Source organism: Strix uralensis, chromosome Z (genome assembly GCF_047716275.1).
Source record: "Strix uralensis isolate ZFMK-TIS-50842 chromosome Z, bStrUra1, whole genome shotgun sequence".
Lineage (NCBI taxonomy): Eukaryota > Metazoa > Chordata > Aves > Strigiformes > Strigidae > Strix > Strix uralensis.
The window spans coordinates 67,601,907-67,629,261 of record NC_134012.1 but is presented as its reverse complement, the minus strand read 5'-3'; the positions used below and the strand labels follow the sequence as shown (position 1 = coordinate 67,629,261).

Sequence of the window (27,355 nt, the reverse complement as noted above, 5' to 3'; positions counted from 1 at the left end):
CATTAGGAAGCAACAGGGAAACACCTGTGAATTGCCTCAAGGGAATTAGGACTAACTCCTCTAGAAAGATGATGTGGCCAATAGCCCAGCTGAGGTGCCTCTATACGAATGCACGCAGCATAGAAAACAAACAGGAGGAGCTGGTAGCCCTGCCTAGATGAAAAACTATGACCTGATTGCTATCACAGAAACTTGGTGAGATGAATCACATGATTGGAGTGCTGTGATTGACAGCTATAAACTATTCAGAAGGAACAGTCAAGGAGGGAGAGGTGGAGGAGTTGCCCTCTATGCCGAAACCAGGATTGATTGCACACAACTGTCTTTGAAGAACAGCAATGCTGAGGTTGAGAGCTTATGGGAGAACATTTGAGACCAAGCCAACAAAGGAAACTTTTTGATTGGTGTCTACTACAGGCCACCTGATCAGGGATAGAATGTCAATGAAGAGTTCTTTGTTCAACTGCAGGAAGCATCACGCTTGCAGGCCATGATCCTGATAGGGGGCCTCAACCATCCAGTCATCTTTTGGAAAAGTGGCACAGCGAACTGCAAGCAGTCCAGAAAACTACTGGAGTGTGCTGAGGACAACTTCCCAGTAAAGATGATGGAGAGCCTGATCTGAGGAAAGGCACTGCTGGTCCTGTTGCTCACTAATGTGTAACAACTTGTTGGAGAGGTCAAGACTGGAGGTACTCTGGGCTGCAGCTATCGTGCCCTGGTACAATTCTCAGTCTTGAGGGGTACAGGATGTGTAAAAAGTAGAGTCAGGACCCTAAACCTCAGAAAGGCTGTTTAGGGCGCTAGTGCCTGGGATGTCTTGGGAAGCTGCCCTCAGATATAAAGGAGTGAATGAAAGCTGGGAGATATTTAAAGACATTTTTCTTAGGCCACAAGAGCTATTAATCCCAACATGCAAGATGCTGTGGAAGGAGACAGGAGGCTAGTTTGTCTAAGTCAGGACCTTTTAGCCAAACTAAAACACAAAACCAAAACGCATAGGCAGTGGAGGCAGGGATACACATCATGGGGAGATTGTAGGCATATGGCCTGGGAGTGCAGGCAAGGGATCAGAAAAGCCAAGGCACAGCTGGAGCTGAACTTGTCTAGAGATATAAAAAATAACAAGAAGGGTTTCTTCAGGTACACAGGAAAACAAAGGAAGATGAAAGAAACTCTGCCTCCAACTTGATGAGCAAAACAGGAGACCTGACAACCAACAAGGAGAAGGCTGAGGTATTCAATATTTTTTTTGCCTCGGTCTTCGCTGGCAAATGCTCCAGCCACACCACCCAAGATGCAGAAGGCTAAGGCAGGGGCTGGGAGAATAAAGAACAACCCACCATAGGAGATGAGGTTCAAGACCATCTAAGGAACCTGAAGGTGCACCAGTCCATGGGACCTGATGAGATGCATCCAAGGGTCCTGAGGGAACTGGCAGATGAAGGTGTTAAGTGATCATATTTGAGAAGTCGTGACAGTCCAGTGAAGTTCCCCCTGATTGCAAAAGGGGAAACATAACCACAGTTTTTAAAAAAAGGTAAAAAGGAAGACCTGGAGAACTACAGGCCAGTCAGTTTCACCTCTGTGCCCAGCAAGATCATGGAGTGAATCCTCCTGGAAACTATGCTAAGGCACAAGGAAAATAAGGAGGTGATTGATGACAACCAACATGGCTTCACTAAGGGGAAATCATGCCTGACAAATTTGGTGGCCTTCTACGGTGGTGTTACAGCAATACTAGATAAGAGAAGAGCAACTGACATCATGTACCTGAGCAAAATATTTGATATTGTTCCACACAATGTCCTTGTCTCTAAATTGGAGTGACTTGAATTTGACAGATGGACCACTTGGTGGATAAGGAATTGGCTGGATGGTTGCACTCAAAGAGTTGCAGTCAAGGGCTTGATGTCCAAGTGGAGAGCAGTGATGAGTGGTGTCCCTCAGGGGTCTGTACTGGGACCAGTATTATTTAACATCTTTGTTGGGGACGTGGACAGTGGGATTGAGTGTGCCCTCAGCAAGTTTGCTGATGACACCAAGCTGTGTGGTGCGGTCGACACGCTGGAGGGAAGGGATGTGCCATCCAGAGGGACCCTGACAGGCTTGAGAGGTGGGGCCATGCAACCCTCATGAAGTTCAAGGTCCTGCACACAGGTCAAGGTGATCCCAAACACAAATACAGGCTGCGTGATGAGTGGATTGAGAGCAGCCCTGCAGAGGAGGCTTTGGGGGAATTAGTGGATGGAAAACTGACTCTGAGCCAGCAATGTGTGCTCACAGCCCAGAAAGCCAACTGTATCCTGGGCTGCATCAAAAGAAGTGTGGCCAGCAGGTCAAGGGAGGTGATTCTGCCTGTCTGCTCCACTCTCATGAGACACCACCTGGAGTACTGTGTTCAGCTCTGGGGTCCCCAACATAAGAAGGACATGGACCTGCTCGAGACAGTCCAGAGGAGGGCCATGAAGATGATGAGGGTGCTGGAGCACCTCCCTTATGAGGACAGGCTGAGAGGGCTGGGGTTTTTCAGCCTGGAGAAGAGAAGGCTCCAGGGAGACCTTATAGCAGTTACAGTCCTTAAGGGGGCCCACAGGAAAGGTGGGGAGGGACTCTTTATCAGGGAGTGTAGTGATAGGATGAGGGTAACAGTTTTAAACTGAAAGAAGGTAGCTTTAGATTAGATTAAAGGAAGAAATTCTTTACTGTGAGGGCGGTGAGACACTGGAACAGGTTGCCCAGAGAAGCTGTGTCTGCCCCCTCCCTAGAAGTGTTCAAGGCCAGGTTGGATGGGGCTTTGAGCAACCTGGTCTAGTAGAAGGTGTCCCTGCCCTTAGCAGGGGGATTTTTAAGGTCCATTCCAACACAAACCATTCTGTGGTTCTATGATTATATGTTTTATCCGATGGGTACATTTTCTTTAACTTTCCTCTTCTGATCAAAGGCTCAGGGTGAATCTCATCAATGTGTATACATACTTGAAGGGAGAGTGCAAAGAGGAAGGAGCCAGGCTCTTTCCTGTGGTGCCCACTGACAGGACAAGAGGCAATGGGCAAAAGCTGAAACACAGGAAACTCCTCCTGAACATCAGGAAACACTTTTTCATTGTGAGGGTGACAGAGCATTGGGACAGGTAGCCCAGAGAAGCTGTGGAGTCTCCATCCTTGGAAATATTCAAAAGCCATCTGGACACAGTCTGGGGCAACCAGCTACATGTGGGGGGTGGACCAGATGACCTCCATAGGTCCCATCCAACCTACACCACTCTGTGACTCTGGGATTTTGTCTCAAGTTAAGAGATCCATACCTACATATAACCTTTTACCTCAATGCTACCTGGCAAACCTGGACTTCCTGAAATAAGCACTATTAATCACTCTGGACAGCAAACTAAACTTCTGAGAATAGCACCCCTAGCCTGCTAACACTACCCATATCTCATGAGATAAAGATGTTCCACTGGGTCTTTCAGCAAGCTGAATTGTGCAGGTCAAATATTGTTTAGATGCCACAAAAGACCACCAAAAAATAAGAAAATAAGGAAATCAAAAGAAAACAAAAAATAAGAATATCCTAAACTCAGTTGGCCCTCTTCCAGGTAATGGCAAGAAGACATGCAATCACATCATTTCTTCCAGACATTTATCAACCAATCACATTCTTGAAGGCTGCCAGGGGTAGAGATATTACACCCTTCCCCAAACTATTACCCTCTCCTTAAATTCCCAAAACTTTCCCTACAGTCCAGTCTGATCTTCCTTGGTGAAATTTAAGCTTCCTCATTCTTGCATTATCAATGAAGTAAACAGGATGGAGTCCCTTCCACATCCTTCTCAGCCTAAACAACTGCAGTTCTTTCAACATTTCCTTGTAGGTGGTTTCCTATAGCCTACTACTTTCCTCTCAACAGTCACCAACTGGTCCACTACCTTAACAGGTGAGGGCCTGCACGGATCTCTCTACACTAGCTGAAAGGCTGAACATAGTAAGTGAAGTTTCATTCACTCTTCCTGCAGATGCTAGCACCTCTTCTACATCCCACTTGATTTTCTTTGGTCACAACATCATCCTATGTTACTATGTATTCATCTTGTTATCAGCCATAGCTCTAAATTGCTTTGTTTCAGAACTAACCTGAATATCTTTGCACAGTGTGGTACTGTGTCAGACATTAATGCTCTGAGTGATACCAATGTTCTATACAGTCTGAAATACAGGTACATTGTACCCACTAACATTAGAGCTAATTACTCTGATGATAAAAATAGTATTCAGAAGTTTTACGGCTGGAAGAGGAATGTTACGAGAATGCAGTACGATCTGCAAAGCACCTGGCATGACATTTCACCTGGTAAATTCTGGACAAAATATGTGACTTCTCTTTTAAGCTGCAGGAAAGATTTATTTCGGAAAAAGAGGCACAACCACAACTGTGTTAGTTTCCCTCCTTTAAGAACAAAACTTTCATTGTCCCTTCCTTTTTTGAAGGGGAAAGCTCTCACGCAAGCCCTTTAATTACAGCAGTGACTTGAATTTGATAAGACTCATTCAGCTCATAACTGTGCTTTGCTGCAGTCTAAATCAGTAGGACATGTATAAAACTAGCCTCAGTAGAGAACTCACCATGAAGCAATCTAATGCTATTAAGCAAGATTATCAGCTGATGTAAATCAGCTGCTGATGCCTATTTACGAAAACAGAGAATGTAGATCATGAAATACAAGTGCTAGATAGTCTTTTATGTGCTTGCATGCAGTTTCCCAAGTTCCCACATTTTGTTCTGCAATACTGTCCTGGTTTTGACCAGGATGGAGTTAATTTTCATTGGAGTATTTCATACCATGTGATGTCATGCCCAGGTGGGCGGTCGCTCTCTCGGGCACACCGTCTGCTCATCGGGTCTTGTTGCTGGGGGGGGGTGGTCGCCGCGCTCGGTAGCCACTGCTGCATTTTACCAGTTTTCTTTTTTGGACTCACTATTGTTACTGTTGTTCTCTTGTTACATTTAGTAAATTCTTTCTTTTTATTCAACACATGAATTCTCTTCTTTTGTCCCTCCCCTATCTTACCAGAGCGGGGAGGAGGAGGTGGTGAACGGCTGGCCACGTGGCGTCTGGCTGCCGGCTGAGTTCAAACCTCCACAAATACATACATAGAATTACATGAAGAAAAAGAAAAGCGTAAACAGAGAGGTAGCTGTCCCGGAATTTCATGAACTACTGTGTGAACGCAGAAAACTAAACCAATAAATAATAACGGACAGAGTTCCTGAAAATCATTGCACCATGACAAGCCAGTCCTTGAAGGAAGGAAGTATCTGTATTGCTACACATTACTACACAGATGTTACTTTTTTAACAGTCATCTGTGCAAAACAAACAATTCCAGCTGACAGTGCAAAGCAGATATTGTTTTTCTCTTGAGTTGACAGACTTTTAAAGACTTACAACAAGGGGAGAGAATTCTAAAGCATCAAAGGATGCAAACTGTTTAATGCCAGCAACCAGCAGCTCCCAGACTCTGTGTCAAGGGAAAGGGCATAACAAAATCAGCTACTACTTCTTCATTTTGGATAGCATTTTTATGACTCTCTCCTATCTGTATCATTACACTTCTATTTCTGACTTTAAAAGAAGAGTGGGGTGGAACACAGACAGGCCCTCCTTCTATCAGAAGATTCCTTCCAGACAGATGAAAAGCACTGGATGTCCCTCAGATGCTCACTGCTCTATGCAGGAATTACAAGACTGTTCTACAGCCTGAGTTTGGCTCAGACAAATCCTTCGGAAGAGCTGCGTTGCACGCTTGTGAACCATCACATTTTTCAGGCACTCAAGATGCTGTGGTTTCTTATCATTTCCACAGCGGAAGCGATTCAGCATCACTCCCAGTATGAGCTCTATTATCTGATTCTAGAAATATAACCTTTCTTAAGCTCATATACAAACGATTATTCCATTTTCCATTTTGTAAAAGCAGAAAGTTATTGAAAACTGCTACAGAATAATGGAAAATAGGAACACTATTTTTACTTCCAGCTGGATGACAGGATTAACTACAGTCAGCCCTTAACTACAGTCAGTCTTGGCTGACATTTGTGTGATGTGTTCTCAGAGACCCTCAAAGTCAAAGGCTTCACACATTTCCACATGTAAAATACTCCAGTATTCCACTCAGATATTCTTCCCATTCACTTCTATTTCCTACCAGTTATGGAAAGGTAGCACATACATCCCTTTGTGTAACCATCTTTCACAGCTTTTGAAAATGGAGCTCTGAACATCTTGCTACCTTCTTCTCAGCTCATGGACATTCCTTGAATAGGCTCTGCTATCTTTAACGGTTACACACACATAACATGCTTTGTTTGCTAGATGAGAGTCAAGTCACTTTGGATATTGTTAAGACCTTAAATGCGTGTCATTAAGAGAATGTAGAAATTGTTTCCCTCTCCAGAGCACTTTCAAAGTGAAAGTAGTAAGTTAGGGAGGTAACACAGAATTAAGAATCCTTTTCAGATGAAGCAATTCAGGAGAACCTAACAGGAAAGAAATGCCTACATCTGTGTGTTTCTGTGGGGAACAGTAAGGCTTCAGTCTCACAGTGTACCTTTGAAGAGCACCAGTTCTACAATGTTTACACTGCTCCTTGGGAGCTTTCCTACAAGCAGGAAATCTGCAGTCAGGGCACTGCACAAAGCATGCCAGGAGACATGCCAAATTGCGATGTGTTTGTTCAATTGAAGGATCCTTTTTTCTACATATGGGCACCTGCTTTATTCCAGGTATCTTTGTTGTGTCCAAGTATCTTTATTAAAAAATAAAAGCTCAAGATAGACAGTCAGTAAGCAGTGTAAGAAACAGTTCAAAATTTTTCTCTGTGTGTTATGTCATGGTAACTACAATGAAGCGTGTTAAATGCTGCCCAAGATGACAAAACAAAGGATGAAACAACATCCTGAGTTGCAAATTACTCTTCTTCTTTTAATCAGTGTTAAATATACACTCGTATCTTCTGAAGAGAAAATATTTTCACCTGAAGAATAACTTAAAGGTATAATCAACTAAAAACATCCTCCCTTTCATTAGTCTTTCCATCTACAAATACAAAGTCAAAAATTTGACAGGATAATTTTCTGATAGTATCTTTTCTTTCACTCTTAAACACCTAGCACATTTGAAAAACAGGATTATTGTACATTATTAAACAAAGTTCATGACAACAGAGTTCTGAACACAAAAGCCATAAGGACACTGGCTTTTTTCATTTTAAGGAAAAAAATACAAATAATTCTACCTGAGAAATTATCCCTTATGATGTAATGTTTATGATGTAATGTAATGGTATTAGTAGGATTTTACATCTCTCCTTAATTAGGCAAAGCTAACAAGGTTACCATACCAATTGAAGAGCCAGCGTGACAAGTTGTTGCCAGAAGCTGAGTAATTTACTCCAGTGCTTCAGTGGCAGGAGACCACTGGAACTAAGAGGACTGGCAGGAAAAAGCATACATACAGCGCACCCCAGGATGAAAACAGCAGGGAAGCCCCAGAGTGCACCTGAAATGATACAGTAGTAAAACCACCACAGGCAGTAGCTATTTCATCTCTCCAGAACTGTATACACTTGAGTACACAGCTGAAAACCACAGATCAACAGAATGCAAACCACAGACTCCATTTACCTCTACCCAGTGAAAGCTGGAAAAGCTGCGATCCATAGATAGCCTTTCTGCATTAACAAGGAAAGAATGGATACAGGTTTGTTGCAAGTAAAAGATGAGCTTCATTCAGTACCTTGACACTGGTTCACAAGTACTCCTATCTGTAGCATGTATTATAGTCGTAACTCACTAGCAGCTCTAGTGCCCTTGTCTTCCTTGCACAGCAGGACTGGAACAAACTTGGACACGCATGCTTATATGAAAGCTATCATCCCTCTCCAAAATACTGAAGAAGAAAGCTTACTTCATTGATCAAAAGCACCAGCAAAAGCAGGAGGAGAGACTTGCGAGTCTTCCACTTCTCCCCAGTCAAAGCCTAATGTTACAGTAACACTTCACTTACAATTATGCTACTGCAAATCTGATGGAAGTTAGTATTTGTACACACTTCTGCTTACACTTAGAGAAAAGATCTATGATTCTGAGATCTCTGTTCTGTGAGCCCATGTTAAACAGAAAACTATCAGTACTCCCTTTTCTATCTACTTAGAAAAATACAACTATCCCTGCTTTCTTATAAGATCTAGACAAAACTTTTACATGGAGAACACATTAACTGGGACATCAAAACCAGAATATTTATTTTTTCATGGGAAAGACATCCGTGCGGCATACACCTTAATGTTCTTAAAAAAGAAAAGAAAGGAAAACAAAAAAAAGCAGGTAACATTCCCTGTCGTAATTGCCTGCAGTGGTGGTTCACAAAAAAACCCAACTGTTATTGGAAGATGTAAGATGTAGATAGTTCCTCCTTCCATTCATTCCATATTACACCGTTATCCAATACCTCCTACGTGTAAAGCATGTGGGTCGCATGCATTCTGTGTAATAGAAACATTCCACTCCCAGGAGCAACCTGCTGCATCTTGTAGGGATATATCAGTCTCAAATCATGCACATTTGAGGTACTCATAACTCTGGTGTTTAAAAGTTATTCACAGGATCTCCTGAAAAAAGAGGAACTTCTCTGGGATTCTTCCACCCTATCCCTCTCTTAAGCTTGAGAAGTGAAAAGTCCCAAGGTTTTGATGATCCCAGGAAAGCCTAAGCCACCTGGCCCCTGTTTACATTTAAATAGTCAACTGCCCATAAGTTTACTGCAACATTTCTTCTCTATTCCCTTTGTGCAGCTTTTCTTTCAGCTTCCCTTCTCTTCAGCTGCCTTTAATCTTTTCCTTTAACTACCTGGAAAATGCATGCCTGTTAAGCAAAAAAAGATAAACATCTCCTTACGAAACAGAAGAGAAGTTACAAAAGGAACAGATCTTGACGCCTTTGGAAAACAGGAAATCACAAACTGACAGTTTCAAGGATAGCAGTCACACTCTATTAGTAGTCAGGTGGTCAGTAGATTTGAATAACATCATCCCATTCATCAACAGGCCAGACACCATTGTACTGCACATTGGATGGTGAGCTCTTCCAGTCCCAGATCTTCACAGGAACCTTCCAGTCTGGACCATAGTTGGCTTCAACATACTGAAGGGATTCACAGGGCACGTGTACTTTGAGTTCTACAAATTCAGTCCAACAGAGAGTAAACTTTGGAAAGAGATACCTGTGTCATAACGAAAGAACACAGTCACTGGCAGAAGACTGAAATACACCTCTAAATAAATTCTTGGAGAAAGCAAGCAACTGTAGCAAGTGGCCATGCTACATTTACAGTATTTTTTTTCTTATTAATAACTTCCTATCTATGAAATATTATTTACATACTAGACAGGGGTGTTATCAGCAGTAACTGGTCAATATTTACCACATGTTCTTAGGAAGGCATATTTCTCATTCTTTTCCTGCTTATTCCTGTATCACTCTGCTACCTATAGGAAATCACTCAGTCCCTGTCTCTACTTTCCTACTTACAAACTGAATTTAACAGTTACCTCATTTAGAATTGTGTCAAGAGGATGATACATGTTATTTGGTAGGGGAGATTTTGATAAAAGCAGCATTAAATACTTTATTATGTGTCAGGCCTTTTTTAAAAACAAGTGTTTACCTTTCTTCAATCTTACCAAACAAAGCATGCAATTCTCCCTCAGTTATCCATTTTAAACATGGTCCCAGACTTGGAGCAGCTGTGAAGAATTAAGATACAGCTGCCACCCTGTACTTTCTGAACCTTCTCGGCCCATTCAAATTTTAAAAATCATTTATTCTACCAAACTGACCTTGTTCTGCACCTGTTGTTTTCTGCAGAAGGACCAACATAAGCCGCACCTATAAGTATGCTTACACCAGTGGAGGTTCACAGGTGAATTTCGGTTTGATCAGAATGATATCCTATAGGAGCACAGTGTCAAGTTGATGTGTTAAACAAGGAAATATCAAAGCCTATGCACTATTCCTGCAGAGGGCCACACCACTTCTGACTCTGCGAAGTCTTCCACAGAAGAAAGTGATCTTAAAATTCCTTTTCACGCATTAAAATGAAACCATAAGCACTTAGACCTTTTGAGAAAGAAGGTTAAAAGATAGGTGCATTTGCATGAACTAAAAACCCCAAGGGTTCCTCTAAGCATAAAGTTAATTTTATTTCTAAGTGCTGAGCAAACAGTATCAGAAAATAAAACAACCTTGCTTTTATGCCTTAAATGGAGGGGGAGAAAAAAGTGATCAAGGACTTTTGGATGTATATCCAGAGAATACTCATTAACTCTAAACTAAATCAAAAAGCAAAAACATGCCAGCTACCAAAGAGAAAACAAGGTAAACAAGCTTTATTAGTGGATCTATAATCATCAAACAGCTATTTAGCTGTTACTAACCCAGGAAATCATTCGTCTCAGAATTTCAGTGGGCGTGCATATGCAAAAGCTAACAGCAAACCACTGAAATAATATATACTCCAGTGTGAACTCTGAATAATAATCCTAAGGAGAACAAACGGGTAATTTAAATAAACTAATCTGCAAATTGAAACGTCGATTGGAAATTTTACCAAAATAATTATTTAACTATTATTTAAATCAAATGATAACATTCATTGATGAAAAAAATGTAGCTTTCAGTGATGCTTCACACTACTGGAATCCTTCCTCATTGTTTGATCATTTCAAGTGGCTGGGATAAGGCTACATACTCGTGTACATATAGACTGCTCATCATTTTTTCTTTCAATTTCAGTCCCATCAATCTTCAGACATAAAAGTACTGAAAAGATTTTACACAAAGTCCTCTACATTAAGACCTACAGAATTAACTCATTTTAAGGCTTAAAGCATACAGTACAGATTTGATTCCCAGATTCAGTTTTTGTAAATACTTATCAGCTGAAGAATGCAACAGTCCAGCATTAATTTTGTAAACAAATAGGAGGATTCAATTGCTGTAACTCCAAGACAAGACAAGAAGGATGTACATGCTTGCTTGTGTCTGCAATGTTGAGGAAGTATTTGTGTACATGAAAATGTGAAACATACAACCAGACTTGTAAGGTTTAGAAACCAGCTCTCCAAGGAAACAAGAGCCTAAGAATGACTAATCAAAAAATATTTTAGAGACTAGATGAGAAATACTTTCATTCTTCATACTTTTATTTAGCAAGATGTATAGAAAGTACGCCTGTGCAGATATTTAGCTTTCTGAAGAAAATGTCTTTTACCCTTCATTTCTAAAAACATACTATCTTGGAATAGAACTCTCACCCTTATCTGTGACGATCTAGTAGCAAACAGTATCTCTTCTTATACTACATAAACAGCTGGTGAGATTCCTTTAAAAGTGTTAAAGTGGATTTAGGATTCAGCATGATCTAACAATCTGACTGATCTCCTCACTCTCCCTTCCCCAAAAATTTGTAAGGGCTGAAGACTAAGCAAAATTGAGGGTCATTCTGGTGTTGCAAGCATTCAGATCAAGCATGCTAAATCATCACACCTCACAGTTGAAAAGCTGTGATCTTTTTTCTCTTTCTGAAAAGGTATTTTGAATAATGCATATCTGGAATTATTCGGCTAAGCATTCTGAACAGCCATGTTCTATCAAGGGCTCAGGGCCTTTATAATGGTAAACAAGCAGTTTTCTTGCTCCTTTTCTGTATGGATTAAGTACAGTAAACTATGCCTAAGAAACACGAGCAGACTTAGACACTACCATGTCTAAGCAAATTAAGTTCTTACTGAACTAGAAAGCCATGTTTGTAAACTTTGAAAAAAAATTACCACCAAAAATAAGTACTAGGCTACAAGAAAAGTGTTTTATGGAAGCTGGAGTTCCAAAAGAGCTGCAATATTCTAGGATATAGGGGCTGAGCACAGCACAGGTTCACATCTACCTTCTGTTCTCATGCATTGGACCAGTCATATCAAAGGTGGAAAAAACCCATCTCTCAAGTACCCAAGGTCTGATGCTACAACAGAATTCTGAAAGACCACATTAACTCCACTGGCATGGAAACAGTTATTGCAATTTAGATACAAAAGAAGCACAAAGAAAAGGAAAGGAATTTAGTGGTCAGCTTCCTCCTCAGAATGCATCACAAAGTCCTCTAAAATCTTGTATGGAAAAAACAGACATTAAGCCTGCTTTGGAAAACTGTGAAATTGTTGCTGTGCTATAAGAAAAATACTCTGCAACATAGCACATTTTCTGTGGGAATATTCCAAGAGCTCTTCCTTTACTCTATGCCTTTTGACTCTGGTCTTCAAAGTATCTTCCCCAATCTTTGTTTATCATTCCAGAACAAAGATAACTAAGACAAGGACTCAGACATTACCACCATTCCAACACTCCAGTCATAGGAGTCATCCCACCACATCTCCATGATGCCAGTAAGATCAAAGACCTGCAGGCATGTGCACGTTTCTAACTTCTCTTGTTTATTCCCCATGCTACGTGCATTTGCATTTAATTTGGGCCCCCAATGAAGCTGGCCGCGATTCCTTTGTGCTGCTCTTCAGGTGCTCTCCTGCTGACCTGTGATCCCTCTCCAGGCTCTGAGCATCTATTGCTGGCACTGGCAAGAAGCTGGTAGGACTGGGATGGATTGAGGTTCTTCTCCCCCATTAACTTTGGTTTAAAGCCCTCTTCCACAGGTTGGCAGGCCTATGACCTATCACCTTCTCTGACAGAAGGATATCATCAGCCCTCAGTAGACCAGGTTTCTCAAAGGGAGTCCCATGGTCTAAGTAGCCAAACCCCTGGCTGTGGCACCAGTCCCGTAATAAATTGTTGATTTGCCAGATGCTATTGGCCCTTTCAAACTGCTTCCCTTTGACCAGGAAGATTGATGAAAAAACTACCTGCACTGCAGAGTCCCTTACCACTGCTCCCAGGGCTCTGTAATCCTGCTTGATACTCCTCAGGGTGCTCCTGGCTCTATCATTGGTGCCCACATGAAACAACAGCAGTAGATAATTAGTCAGTGGACTGTATGAGGCTCAGTAGTCTCCCAGTGACATCCCTGGTAGGAGCCCCCAGTAAGCAACACACTCCTCTAGACAGTGCATCAGGTCGGCACATGGGCGCCTCCATACCTCTCAAAAGAGTCACCTACTACTACCACCCATTGCCTTTTCTTAGTTGTACTGGTGGTTATACAGGAAGCAGACCAGGCTGCTTTACTCAGCTCCGGCGCCTCTCCTGATATGACGGGTCTTTCCTCTTCAGTCTGCAGAGCAGTGAAGTGGTTCTGCAAGGGCATCTCACGTTTTGGGGGACGTCTCTTCCTCCTGCAGGTCCTTGCCATTGCAGCTTCCACTCTTTTGCGTTATTGGCTCCCTCCCTTCTGTGTGCCTGTGGGGGAGTTTTTGGTTGTTTGGCCATGGGTCCACTGCAGACTGTACTTGGAACCAGCTATCTAACTCCTCCTCATCCTCCCTGATGCTACAGCCTTTTCACTGCTTCCTACAGCTCAGCCACCTGCTGTGAGGCCCTCCACCTGGGCACACCTTTTGTGGGCAGGTCTGCTGCCTGTCCCTGTCCCAGGAGGTCTAGGCACTTCTGCAGTCTGAGGCCTGCGCTGCAGCCTCTCCCTTCAGCAGCTCTGTCTGGGTGCAGGCATCGGCCACTGCTGGGGTAGATGTTGCAGACCCCCCAGCCAGAGCTGCAGCGTTGGCTCCCAGACAAGTGCCCACCGTTCTGCCTGTTGTGCAACAAACACAGTTTTAAAGACTTCTTTCTCATCTTAGCTGTTTAACTCAGAGCTTGTCACAGTCCGGATAAGATCTACTTGATACATTAGATGCCATCATTGCTTTCGATTTCATGAGAGAAGTGACATTTGACAAGCCCAGCACCTCTCTAGTAAGGCATAGTACTGTTCTGCTTCTACTTCTCTGGTCTCAAAGTGCAAAATCTCCACTGATTCTCCTCCCACAAAGAGCACAAACTCTGCCAGAAAACAACACAAAAAATGACAACACTAAACACTAACTTGTTCAATTTCTTTCCTATTAGAGGTACAAATCCAGTTCATACTTAAATTTCTTGCCCGATTTGGCCTGAGTTCCTCCATTCCATATATGGTTACCCTCTTCATAGAAGAAAAAAATATCAAGTTTCACATCATCTTCTCCCTGGAAAGACAGTTCCAAGCTGTCTTCTACCTGCAAGGCAAAAAATACACACTGTATATACTCATAAAAATACAAGGCTACTTATGTCAGCAGGTTTTGGAAAACAGATTTATTTTGGTCAGGTATGCAGAGTGACTCCTATTCTAGCTGAAGAAAAGACACTAACTCTGCAATTTCTTTCTTTTTTTTCCATGCCTTGAGAACATTGGAGATTTTCTGCACCTCAGTGGGACTACCTTCTCTTTCCTTCCTTTAGTCACAAAAGCTTCAGCACCATCTCCTTGTCCTCTGCCACAAGCAAAATAATCTCAGTGAATAAACACGATTAGTAGGTGTCTTCATTTAACATACTTTCTCTATGATAAAACACTCACTAGCAGCAGTCATGATATTTACTTGAACTGTGGCTGAACCTTCATAATCCTGTAATTTTGTTTGTTTTCTCTACCATTCTGCAGTGCGCACTCTGAAAAAGCTAATAACGAACAAGCCCAGTGACCGCCTCAAGTCATCCTTCCTGTTCTACTAGTTTTACATACAGGGCTACAGGTAATCTCAGGGCTATCACCAATCCTCCCAAATGATGAGTCTCATCTAATCTCAAAGACTAAATTCTGCCTTAATCCTTAAATATCCCTAGAACCACCGACACAGATTAGGCCCCTTTAAAACTTATTAAAAACTTCAGAGGTGGAATTCAGACTCCCAACAGGGCTGAAGCTATTCGGAAGGGTATTTTCTCACACACTGTCCAAGAGAACAAGCAAAAATCAACAAGATTATATGTTTAGGTAAAACCCTACTGAGTAAATGTCTGCCAAGGAGACTTCAGATACCCACTTATATGTAAGTGATCTGCAGCTGTACCCAAATTTACAAACTACAGGAAGACTCATGAAGCAAACTGTTCATTATCTAGGTACCTTGCCAAATTTGTGCTTCAGTGGTAACCCTGCTTTCTGAAAGGCTGGAATGATATCTGCTTTGTAGTCCCTTATAAAGACTCCCAAATCCACATCTTTGCTGTGAGGAATGACATTGCACTGTCTATACCAGCCTGAAGGAAAAAACAAAAAGGAGTAAAACAAACTAGTTAATTCAGGAACATGGTAAATGTTTCAGTACAACAAAAGCAACATAAAAATGAACTACCACAAGGTCGCCAGGCAGAAATCTTTGAATAAGGCCATAAACAAGACTTCTGCCTTTCTCTAGTATGAAATGAACAACATTGAAGAAAAAAAAAATTTACTGCGCTTATAGCCAGCTCTTTTCTCCAAAGCCAAGCATGAGACAGAAAACATGAACTCTTTCAAAGATAAAATATCTTCAGTTTTCTAATCTAAAGGGCTTTAAAAAAAATTATTCTTATCTGGGCCCAAATCTAATCAGCAATGAACAATTACATAGCTACAGCTGTGCTTTTAATTTGAACTTATTATATTAAATAGTATCCAATACATTAATCATCTTTCAATCACCACGGCAAAACAGTAAGACAAGAAGTGGGACATCCTTTTTTCTGCTTCATAAGCAGCTTTTAGTAACTGTTCATTCAGAAAATTGTGTTTCCTAGGACTAAACAAATACAAGTAGAACACGAACACACGAGTTTTCACAACCTATTTAAATAATAAAAGAATCTTCACCAGTGAGAAGATACTACTTCCATCTTCAGAACTGAAAACTTGCAGTACCTACTCTAATAGGCTGACATTTTATTAAAAGGATGTTGTTTAAAATAAATGAATAAATACATGTAAATTATATTTTAAAAGTCAGTGATAAGGACCAAATTGCACAGCACAAAAAAATCAGGTGAGAGTCTACACAGACAGCAGAAATATGTGCCCATCACTGTTTTCCCACAAGCATTTCAGTAAATTCCAAGTCATGCAATTTAGGGAACTGCTGATTACTTTCTAAGGAGTGATGAACACAACACAGGTAATTGTTAACAACATTAAATAGTTCACTGGAAATTTGCTCAGCATCTCCAAGGTCAGGTTTCTAAAGAAAAAGCATTTTGTCACAAGCAAAAAGGCCTATTTCAATACAGCTAGCACCACATATTACCTTCCAACCTGGTATATTTAAACTCAGCTGACATCACGAGCAATAGAGAATGAAATGTTTAAAATTTCAGATGAGTTTAAAAATGCAACATAACACAAATGTTTTACCAAGGCATGTTCCACTGCTCAGCCAGAACTTTACTCCTAAGTTATTCAATGTCAGGGCAGCCAGATGGAGCAATGATTTTGCTTTTTTTCTGAACTCCACTGCATCAAGAGAGGCATCATCAGGATACAGCTGGAAAGCAAAGGAAGAGTAAGCAAGCTATTGTCAGAGAGCAAACTTGTCCCTTCATTTTTCAGTGTCCTAATTAAAAATGACCTTAAAAAATTTAATTAACTAATCTCCAGGAAGTATCTGTTTTTGCATATACAGCCAAGTTTGAGAACATGCACTAGAACAACAAGTCAAAATTTAAACTCTGAAACATCAATCTCCAGTTTTTCCAAACTAGCAGAATGTAAAGTCACAGTAAAGGAGAGTGAGAATAACTGTGTTAGACACTGATTCTCAGTACTTGGCAACAACACAGATGAACTCTCGTTCTGCACACTGAAGTCAATACCCAGAGTCCACGGGAAAATAAGGCCAAAAAAGTTACTTCCTGCACATTAGTTTACTTGGCGCCACCAAGTGTTGCAACTGGATGTTGGCAATTTCTGCCACAGAGTAGAAACAACGTGAACAGAAAAATCATGCCCACCTTTCAGCTACAAAGTGTGGCAAGATCTTCTGTTAATGCAAAGCTGAAAACAATAGGCCAGTTTGGGCAAACGTTACCAAATCAAACACAGGAACAATGCACCACCAGTCAGCTTCACGACTGATTTCATTAAGAGCTCTTGGTCAACAAACAGTTGAAATGAATACTTACTTTTCACAACAGATGCCAGCTATTCATTTCAATATTAAATCTCCAAAGTTCAATATACCTTCTGAAGCACATATTCTCTGCCTGTGGCAATCACTGCCTGGAGGTTTTGAAGCTGTACTGGAGCATGCTTACAATTTCTGTCCTTTACAGGTGAAGTGAAAACACACAGGTAGCCTTGGGTATAGTAACCCTCCTGCTAAATGTATGGGGATCTACGGCCTACTAGACAGAATAAGGATGGCCTTCCCTTCCCTGAGAAGTCCCTTCCCCAAGACCTCAAATGTCTGAAGAATGGTTCAAACCTCTAGTATCCTCTTTTTTCCCCTTCCAAGAAATCAGAGATGGCTCAAATTCAGCAACCTGATTCTGACTCCACAGTCCTAACTGTGGTAACTCTTGAAAAGGACTGAGATACGAAGTGGTCAAGTTAGGACAAAATGCTCCCCATACTGCACCAGAAAGTTTTCTACTGTCTGCTAAATAAGGTAGCAATATTCTAAAAAGAATGCTCTAAATAGTCGTGAAAACATTAGCTTACATGGTCAAAAAACAATGAAATAAGTAATTTTGGAATGAATATAGCACTTGAAATAAACTGAACTAGGAACACGGAACTGCAGCATACAGTTCAAAAGAATATATAAAATGAAATATTACTCAGAATTTTGATAATTGCCATATGGAAAATTTTCAACCACAAAGATACATAAGATCTTAGCCTTATTTACATGAAATTTATTTAACAGGAACAATGCATGAGAAGTATGAACATGCTGATTACCTCTTCTTTTCAAAGTTTTGGAAAATGGAAAAAAATGTGCTCACAAATAAGAAAGACCATGAATTTCCATTGAACTTTTATCACCACTTACTAAACTCTGTGGATTGAGTCTCACAGGCTGTATTTAGCTTTATGTATGCAAACAGTCCCATATAGGTAAAAAAAACAGTGAACTGTTTGTAGTTTTGAGTCAATCAGTGAAAACACGCATTACTTCTCAGAGACATTACCTGATTACCACTAACCTGAAAGAAAGCCCGAGCTTCTCTGTACCTACATTCGAGAAATCTAGAGTGTGACATCTCCTCTAGAAAACTGGATGGATTTTTTGGAATTTGAACTTTTAAGTCATCGATGGAAACATGCAGAAATTCTGGCCTGCAGGGAAAGAAAGATGCTACATTACCCCAGTGGTTCTCAACCTGTGGTCCACGGACCCCTGGGGGGCCACGATGTCATCACAGGGGGTCAATGAACGCTTAAAGTGGGGGTGGGGAACATCCAGCCCAGAAATATTTGATCGGGCCTGTGGCAAGCACTGCACCTCCTCTTCCCACAGCCCCTTCCCCTCAATGCTCCCCTCTAGTACTCAAGCCCTGCCCCACCTGCCCTGACACACTAGTATATTCAGTGCTAGTATGGTTGGTGGGACCCACTTTGATTAAGCAGTTTTTCTCTTAAAGACATTTTCTTAACCCAATGGCCCTCTTTAGGGCCACAATGGGGCTGAAGTCTGTTCCTCCAAGTGGTGGCTCTGGATCCATAAACAAAAATATATGGTGACTGAACACGAGGGGGCAGGTGAGAAGAATTGTAAAAACTTTCCATCAAGTTTTAATGTAAAAGTTGGCATCATATTTGGAATTAGCACATTAAAATACCATAAAATGGGCCATTTGAGCAAGAAGCGCATTGATGCTATTATTTTAAATTCATATGGAATCATTGCAATAAAGATATTATAATAGGAGTGTGCATTAACAGATTCACTTACTTCCCCTTCTCTCCAAATTTGAAGACTCTTCATGAGAAAATTGAAATAAATATTTGATGCAGTCTGGTGCTTTAAATCGTGAATTAAGTCTTGGTGGTCCGCGGCCACAAAAGGTATTTAAAGGGGGTTCGTGGTGAAGGAAAGGTTGAGAACCCCTGCACTACCCCATTTAATTCCTTTACAAACCACAAGCCACTTTTTCCTCTAGCTCAGGTTAAAATCTTAATACATACTCTAGCAGTGATTCCCCTGTCCAAATACCCACACAACTGATTATCAGAGAGTAACAAGAGCTTCAACAAATTCCCCACACACTTCAGAATTTTCTTTTAAAAGAAGTTCTATGCCTGTAAGCCCACAGTTAGTTTGTCAGATCACTGATTCCTTTACTGACTCACAACTTGCACTGAATTCAGAGCTGTTGTTCACTGCATTTGAAAATTCAGACTATTTATCTAGTTGTCAAAGTATGGGATGCACTTCAGAACCAAATTTTACCCTGTACCTTAAGGCTATTTGTATTTAAAAATCTAAAACTGTTCAGCCTTCACAATGAATGGTGATATTTAACAGCTTACACAGTTGACTTCCAATGTTTAGGTACATAACTGGTACAAACTCCATGTTTCAAGAGGAAGAAAGAAGGGTGTCAATTTTAAGGAAAAAATTGAACAGATTTATTTTGACCTGGCAAACGTTTGGCTGGTTTTCCCTCATTTATGGTATATACACATACCCGACAGGAACACTGTTCTCAAAGCCTAGTGGTATGCACTTGGCTTTGAAAATAGTGACAAGATTTGCCATGACATATATTTCCTGAAATACTGCTATTGAAAGTTGTAGGGAAAGGCAGACATTTACAGTAACTTTACCAATGCAATGCAAAGTTTAAGCATAAGACTATGGACAAAAAACACCACCAATTCAAACACTTATGCAAGAAAGGAGTTGTCTCAGCACTTCAGAGCATGGGTTAGATGCAGTGGTTGACACGTCTTTGTGTCAAATGTCACCTCTCTTTATTCATGCTCTTTAACATTGATTATTTGTATTGTTACTGAATGGATTTCTGTTGCTTCCCCTTTTCATTTAATGTTTCGTATCTGTATTCAACTTTTGGATACATGTTGTTATAGAAAGAACACCAATTATCTATCAGCTAGTACTAAATTTCTTGCCACTTCTAATTTACCCCTGTGTTAATAGCACAGATGGCTATCAACAGATTTCAAACTTTTAAATATATTAATGGTAAACCACTGATTCTATCAGAAGATCTTCTGGTACATTCAACCTCAGTTATAACTTCTTTGACTTCTCTCATCCTTCTATGTGCTTCAACCTGGCTACACAGCAACTTCCTCTAAAATGTAGTTCTTCATTTATGAATGGCGGGAAGCTCTTGTTTTCAGGTAAACAGAATTGGATAAATCTTCATACCTTAATTTACGTGCACTTTGATGGCTGAATCACACACGAGTTCAATTTTGCAACCTGACTTCAGGAAAGAGTTATTTTATATACAGGAGAAAAAAGATATTTTGGAAGTGCCATTATGGCTTTTTATCTCCTCTGTTTTGAACTCACTTTTCATATGCTCCAGGGTAGCGACCAAAGTGGAGTTTCCGGAAAGGCACAAACTTTCTGTCCATATATTGCTTGAGTCTTAGGGGGCCATGCCAGAGATAATTGCCACTCCTCTCATAGAAGACCACCAGGTGAATGGCATGAGATGCCAGTTTAAATATGTAGTGCAAGGGAATTTCAATACCAGACAGGTCATCCATCCCATCCAAGCGGGGGTCTTTGTTTATAATCTTTAGCCACTGGAACCCCATTTTCTCAGCAGTTCTAAAAAGGCCCACCTAAAAATGAGAGAGAAGGACAGACAGGAAGAGAGATAAAAGCTAAAGAATAAAGAAACCAAAATTCAATGCTAAATGCTTATCATTATTGCTCATTTTCATTTCCTAACCTGACTTCAGCACAAAATACTCAAAAATTTCTAAGACCTTAAAGATCAGCAGCCACAAGCAATTCCAACCACTATTTCCTTGTCTTAAATTTTGTCCCTCAAACTATTCAATACGACAGCATTCTCTTGGCAAAACTGGCTGCTCGAGGCTTGGATGGGCACATGCTTTGCTGGGTAAAAAAATGGTTAGATGGTCAGGCCCAAAGAGTTGTGGTGAATGGAGTTAAATCCAGTTGGCGGCCGGTCACAAGTGGTGTCCCCCAGGGCTCGGTTTTGGGGCCACTCCTGTTTAACATCTTTCTTGATGATCTAGACGAGGGGATCGAGTGCACCCTCAGTAAGTTTGCAGATGACACCAAGCTGGGTGGGAGTGTTGATCTGCTCGAGGGTAGGGAGGCTCTGCAGAGAGATCTGGACAGGCTGGAGCGATGGGCTAAGGCCAACTGCATGAGCTTCAATAAGGCCAAATGCCGGGTGCTGCACTTGGGCCACAACAACCCCCAGCAGCGCTACAGGCTTGGGGAGGAGTGGCTGGAGAGCTCCCAGTCAGAGAGGGACCTGGGGGTGTTGAACATGAGCCAGCAGTGTGCCCAGGTGGCCAAGAAGGCCAATGGCATCCTGGCCTGTATCAGCAATAGAGTGGGCAGCAGGGACAGGGAAGTGATCTTATCCCTGTACTCAGCACTGGTGAAGCTGCACCTCGATTCCTGTGTTCAGTTTTGGGCCCCTCACTATAAAAAGGACATTGAATTGCTCGAGCGTGTCCAGAGAAGGGCAACGAAGCTGGTGAAGGGTCTGGAGCACATGTCGTACGAGGAGCGGCTGAGGGAACTGGGGTTGTCTAGTCTGGAGAAGAGGAGGCTGAGGGGAGACCTCATCGCCCTCTACAACTACCTGAAAGGAGGTTTCAGAGAGCTGGGGATGAGTCTCTTTAACCAAGTAACAAGCGATAGGACAAGAGGGAATGGCCTCAAGTTGCGCCAGGGAAGGTTTAGACTGGATATTAGGAAGTATTTCTTTACAGAAGGGGTTGTTAGGTGTTGGAATGGGCTGCCCAGGGCGGTGGTGGAGTCCCCATCCCTGGAGTGGTTAAGAGTCGGGTTGACACAGCACTGAGGGATATGGTGTAGTTGAGAACAGTCAGTGTTGGGTTAATGGTTGGACTGGATGATCTTCAAGGTCTTTTCCAACCTTGATGATTCTGTGATTCTGTGACAACAAATAAATGTTTTAAGCCATGCTTAGACTAGGTTTGCTCCTTGCCATAGCACCCTTCTCTGCATCCTCAAACTGTTCTCTAAAGCTATTCTTGTGCTGAACTTGGCACTCCCAAGTCCTTGAACAACAATACCACTAATACAAAAACGATTACTGTAAAGTCTTCTTTTATGATATGCATAAATATTTGTCTAAATCTCACCAAACACTGAACGTGGCACTAGGTAACAGGCTTTCATACTTCCATAGAAGAATGGAATGAAATTCTGGCTGATAAGAACCAATCAGCATCTGAAGACCCTTTCAGTTAGCCCCCTTGAACTGTTCTATACATGCGTATCAGCTTCTCTGTATGCTACAGATTTTATCAGTGAGCCACAAGTGAATGGGCAGATGGATTTATATTAAGTGAGCTACCACACAATCTTATTCTCCATTTCTTTAATTCCTTTACAGCTATAGGTAAACACAACTGCTGGGTCAGATCCAGCATGCCTCCACTCTTCACTTGAGTAAGACTCCTTCAGTAAAATAGTCTCAGTTCATTTTAATGTCTCCTGCTTTAAAAAAAGAAAAAAAAAAAAGCTGTTTGTTACTGGTATCTCTAGTCTGTATAAATTATTCTAATACATATTTACACATGACAACTGATGAAATAATCTTGGATTCCATTTTGTCCTTCATCACATGCTACACCTCTACTTTTAACACATCCATTTACAAATCTCAGAACACCAAAGAAAACTCCATTTTATTTTGTCAGTTAAGTACAAGGATGTACTAAAAGAAATGTAAACCAGCACACTATGATAATCTTTCCAGCCTTGTCACATCAATACCTGCATTTCCTCCTTGACAGATTCCCAGACTTGTGACTTATTACAGCTGTACCTACATTACAGGCTTAAGGTTTTCCTTCTTCATTTCTAACAGACCACCTTCTTTTTTCTTTTTGGCATGGCCTCTTCCCACAAGTGTTTATGAATATTGCAGCCAGCTGCTAAAAACTTCTAGTTATCTGTAAATGACTCTTACTTCTAAAAAGTTTCCTCTACCAATACCCTTAGGAGATTTTTACACAATGAATTCAGAGGCCTTAATACAAACGCGAAAGCATTATGTCACAAAAATCACAGAACAGTTGAATGTATTACAATACACAAATATGAACTGAAGAAAAGGCACTTACTTCATGCTTCCACGTTTTGTCCAGTAGTGCAAATGTAGTAAAGTCTCTTGGAGCACAAAAGTACTTGCATTCTGGACTGGGGCCATCAGGAGAACTTCTGATCTGTTCAATGTCTTTATTAACTAGTCCCAGAATCAAAGGATCGATCAAATACACTGGTATATTGTGACTGGATATTAAGCCTAGGAACTTCCTAACTACGTGCTGTTTGACAAAGGATAAAATTATGTTAGAAACACCACCTTTAAGTGTACAAATGTTAAAACATTAAAACTCTCTGACAGAATGAAAAAAAAAAACAACCCACTGACAGAAGGAAATCTTATCTCCCAATACATTTTCTGTGTGTGCACAATTCCATGCACGTCCATGAACAATTGTGGAAATGGAAATTTTCTCTTTCAGAAGAACAGGCTGCTCTCAGGCTTTCCGGGTCTCTAAGACTAGAATAAAAACCTTTCTGCTTCAATTAGAACTTTCTATAATTAAAGTACTCCTACCCTACAGTGTCAGACTTGAGAATGGACTCTAGGCTACAGTTTTAGATTCTTTCCAGCTCTAGATTGAACGAGAAAGCAGTTGAATAAATCAGAGATTATAGGATGAGATGTGATGCAGCATGTGGGTGCTGTGGGAGCTGGCTGATGTCATTCCGAGGCTGCTTTGCAACATCTTGAAAGGCCATGGTGGTCAGGAGCTGTTCCTCAAGTCTGAGAAAAGGCAAATCTCATGTCATCTTCAAAAAGGAGGATCTGGGGAACTCTGGTCACTTTAATCTCACTCATCAGGAAGCTTCTGGAGCAAAAGGCCCTGCAAAGTCACATCCAAGCACATGAAGAACAGGGATGTGATTGGGAAAGCCAGTCCAAGGCAAACTTCACCTAATCACATTGACTGCCTTTGAAGTCTGTGGACAAGGCAAGACCAAGTCACTGTTCATACTTTGACTTTAGCAAGTCATACTTTGACTTTTGACCCACTCCCAAACAGTATCCCCAGACCTCAGGCATGATGCGTGCTGTATACAAAGTGTGATTCAGTGAGAAGGTAGGAAGTGGGCACTATCCAGTCTTTGGATACCAGTGTACCCAGGGCACTCAACCATGACAACATTGCATAGGAAGTTAAAAGCTGTAGCAAGAAGGCCCTGGGCCTGATGAGAGGATTTATTAACTTGACTCAGTGGAGAATTTTAATCAAGTACATTTAAATGTCCATGGCATACAGAAGATTTACAGCAATCACAGCCACCCTGCTATTAAAAATGTAGCTGATGTATTTAACTGTAACAGTTAAATTTAATGACTTAAAGTACCATTCTAATCAGGAAAAAGTATTTGCTTAGAACAGCACTGTCAGGCTTTATGTCTGTTACATCTCAAGGTTTCTAGAAGAGCTGTGCTAAGAGAAAACAGTAGCCTACTGCCCAAGCTACTTGTCCAGCAAGCTGATCCTCACTTTCTAACTGAAGCTCTAACCTTCCTCCTGTCCAGCTGCTCAGTCTGTTCAATCATACTCCACAGACCAAACTCCAATTCTGGGACAGGGCTTTGGCTTCAGAGAGATGTAAAAACATGAAAACAAAATGCGGATCAACAAACAGAATTTACGCAACAGCACTACAAGCAGAAGCGATGCCACCCTCTTAGTGATCTCAGCTATATGGCGCTGAAAGGTAAGGGATAGGCTAGCATTATTTCTGTAGCTGAAACTAGCAGATCAGATTGATGAACAGGAAGCAAATCTGTGGAAAAATACCTACTTTCCTGCTATCCCTATCGCAGCTGTAACCATTTCTCATTTCCATTTTAAACAGATGTTTTGAAACACTTCATAACTCAGTGAAGAAAGTATCTCCTAGTCCTTTAATACTAGAAAATCCCCAGCGAACCGGAAAGAGAACTGGACCCCGAGTTTGCCATTCCATGTGAGTCCTCTGAGACTTGCAGAAGAACTGTATGAACCAATGACATTGTACATACCCATCTAGTGCTGTCCTGGCCTGACTGGCTTCCTCTGACTTTGGAAAAAACTGCTCCATTCTATCAAAACCAAACAAGGGGATGGGGAGGGAGAAAAAAAAGAAAATAAGTAAGTTTCAGTTAAATTCCTGCTTAGGGTCTCTTTAACAGGACAGTCAGGGACATTTATCCAGTTAGAACATTGTAATTACAGCTGTGGTTATGCCTCTGGTCACTCAACCACAGTACTGAATGTGAAATCATAAACAACTGCTCTAGCTTAGTGCATTTAGAAGGACAATGCAAGCCTTGGGACTTTCCAGATATGCAAGGATTACACGATCAGGCCTCAGGTTGCTAAGTCAATATGACAGTAAATGTTAAAATAAGAAGGTGACAAAACACAAACACTGTTAAGCAGATACCACGGGGGTAAAGACAGCAGGGTGTGTCTCTGCTTTTCCACATGTAATCCTAGAGAATTAAATTTGAGAGTATATCCAGATGATAAAACCAAGGTGGTTAGTGGCTCAGCTTTTAGCTTATCAAGATGTGAAGAATTTCTCATTCACAGCCTTGTTGTTTACAATGAGAATCTATAAAAAAATAAGTCAAAGGTTACAGTACCACCCAGCATTTATTAACCACCTGCATTTATTTTATTAAGAATGTCCTCACCAAAGAAAACTCACTCAGCAAATAATACCTATGCAGTTGTTCTGTAAAAATAAAGTTAGTTCCTTTGTCGAGTCTGCATTGCACCTGTAAACTATGAAGCCATCAAAAAACCGGAGTATCTCATTTATAGTAACATTTATCTCCTTTTCTATTACAGAAAATCACACCCAGCTAACATTGGACGGGTAATACAAAAGTAGGATTTTATCGTTAACATCTAGCAAATTATGAACACTGAATCACAAAGAGCTAAGTCAACTGCAGAAAAAGCTGGGTTTTCTTTTAAAAGCACCGCTCTTGAAAAACCTGCAACCAGTAAATGCTGCCTTACTTGTTCTTTGAGAAGAGCCCTAAGATAGCACTTAGTTTGATTTCACTTTCCATAAAATAAGAGTAGGAAGGCTCGTGATTAAGTCTTGGAGGCTCAAACCTGCAGCTAAGAACACCGAACAGCATCCTATTTTAGAATTAAGAGGATGCCTCTGGCTGACATAATGACTTGAATATCAGACTGACAACTGAAATCTAATTGTACCCCTGCACCAGAAACTCGCTAGGACTACCTAGCCGCTTCACGTCAACATTACAGGAATTGTTAGCCGCATGAGGGAAGTTTGGGGTGGCAGGAATGCTGCTAAAGGACTCTGACGAAAGTAGACATCATCCTGAGTGCAGTACAGCTCTCCCTTACCTTCTGTGATAGGTAGAACTTGTAATAGTACAACTGGAAAAGGAGGAAAACCAGGCTGGTCAGAGAAAGGAGCGCCAGGACCACGTTCTTATTGATTTTCTGCATTAAGTCTTCGGGGCGCTCTCAATCACTGCCTGGAAGCAGCGCGGCGACGGTCATCTTCTCCGATTTCCCAACTCCGCCCTGCGCGCCGGCAAAGGAAGAGGGGCCGCTGAGCAGGCCGTGCCGCCAGCCCGCCGGCTGCAGCCAGCAGGCCCAGCCGAGCGCCGCTGCGGCCCCCGGGAACCCTGCGGGAGCCCCGCGGGCCGGCGGCGGGGGCTCAGCTAGGGGGCCCTCGTGGACTGTCACCCGCCGCGCCTCGCCTCGCCTCACCCCACCGCTACCCGCCCCGGCGCCGAGGCACCCCAAGCCCCACCGGCCCAGCCCCCCCTTATCGGCGCTGCAGCTCCCCGCTGAACAGCACCGCTCGCCGCCGTGCGCGCATGCGCGGGGGGACCGAGCCCGCCCCGGTCGGGGGGGGCTGAGCGGGCGGTCCCGCCCTTCCCCCGCGGCCCGGCCTCTGGCCTACCGGCAAAAGACGGTCTCTCAGCCCCGCCCCGCCGGGAGACCCGACACCCCCTTACACGCACCACCCCCCGCCCCCCCACCCCGCCATGTCGGAAGATAAAACG

The 27,355-nt window shown here is 41.9% G+C and overlaps 1 protein-coding gene across 5 annotated transcripts; it reads right to left on the bottom strand.

Moving 5' to 3' along the window:
- Nucleotides 1-6,958: 6,958 nt before the first annotated feature.
- FKTN (fukutin) lies at nt 6,959-27,056 on the bottom strand. Of its 5 annotated transcripts, XR_012627191.1 has the most exons (10): nt 26,685-27,056; nt 25,337-25,396; nt 23,355-23,558; nt 20,560-20,837; nt 18,221-18,353; nt 16,428-16,557; nt 15,168-15,301; nt 14,147-14,274; nt 9,898-10,009; nt 9,152-9,281 (listed from the first exon to the last, which is right to left on the bottom strand). XR_012627191.1 is itself a non-coding variant. In XM_074856806.1 (9 exons), exons 1-9 carry the CDS (start codon nt 26,787-26,789, stop codon nt 9,068-9,070), a joined length of 1,386 nt encoding a protein of 461 aa, XP_074712907.1. In that variant the 5' UTR covers nt 26,790-27,056; the 3' UTR covers nt 6,959-9,067. The 5 variants fall into 5 exon arrangements, 4 of the variants coding, with proteins under 4 accessions (XP_074712907.1, XP_074712910.1, XP_074712909.1 ...); XM_074856806.1 differs by lacking the exon at nt 9,898-10,009 and having other exon boundaries at nt 6,959-9,281; XM_074856809.1 differs by lacking the exon at nt 9,898-10,009 and having other exon boundaries at nt 6,959-9,281; nt 23,355-24,164; nt 26,685-26,704.
- Between the last annotated feature and the right edge of the window lie 299 nt (nt 27,057-27,355).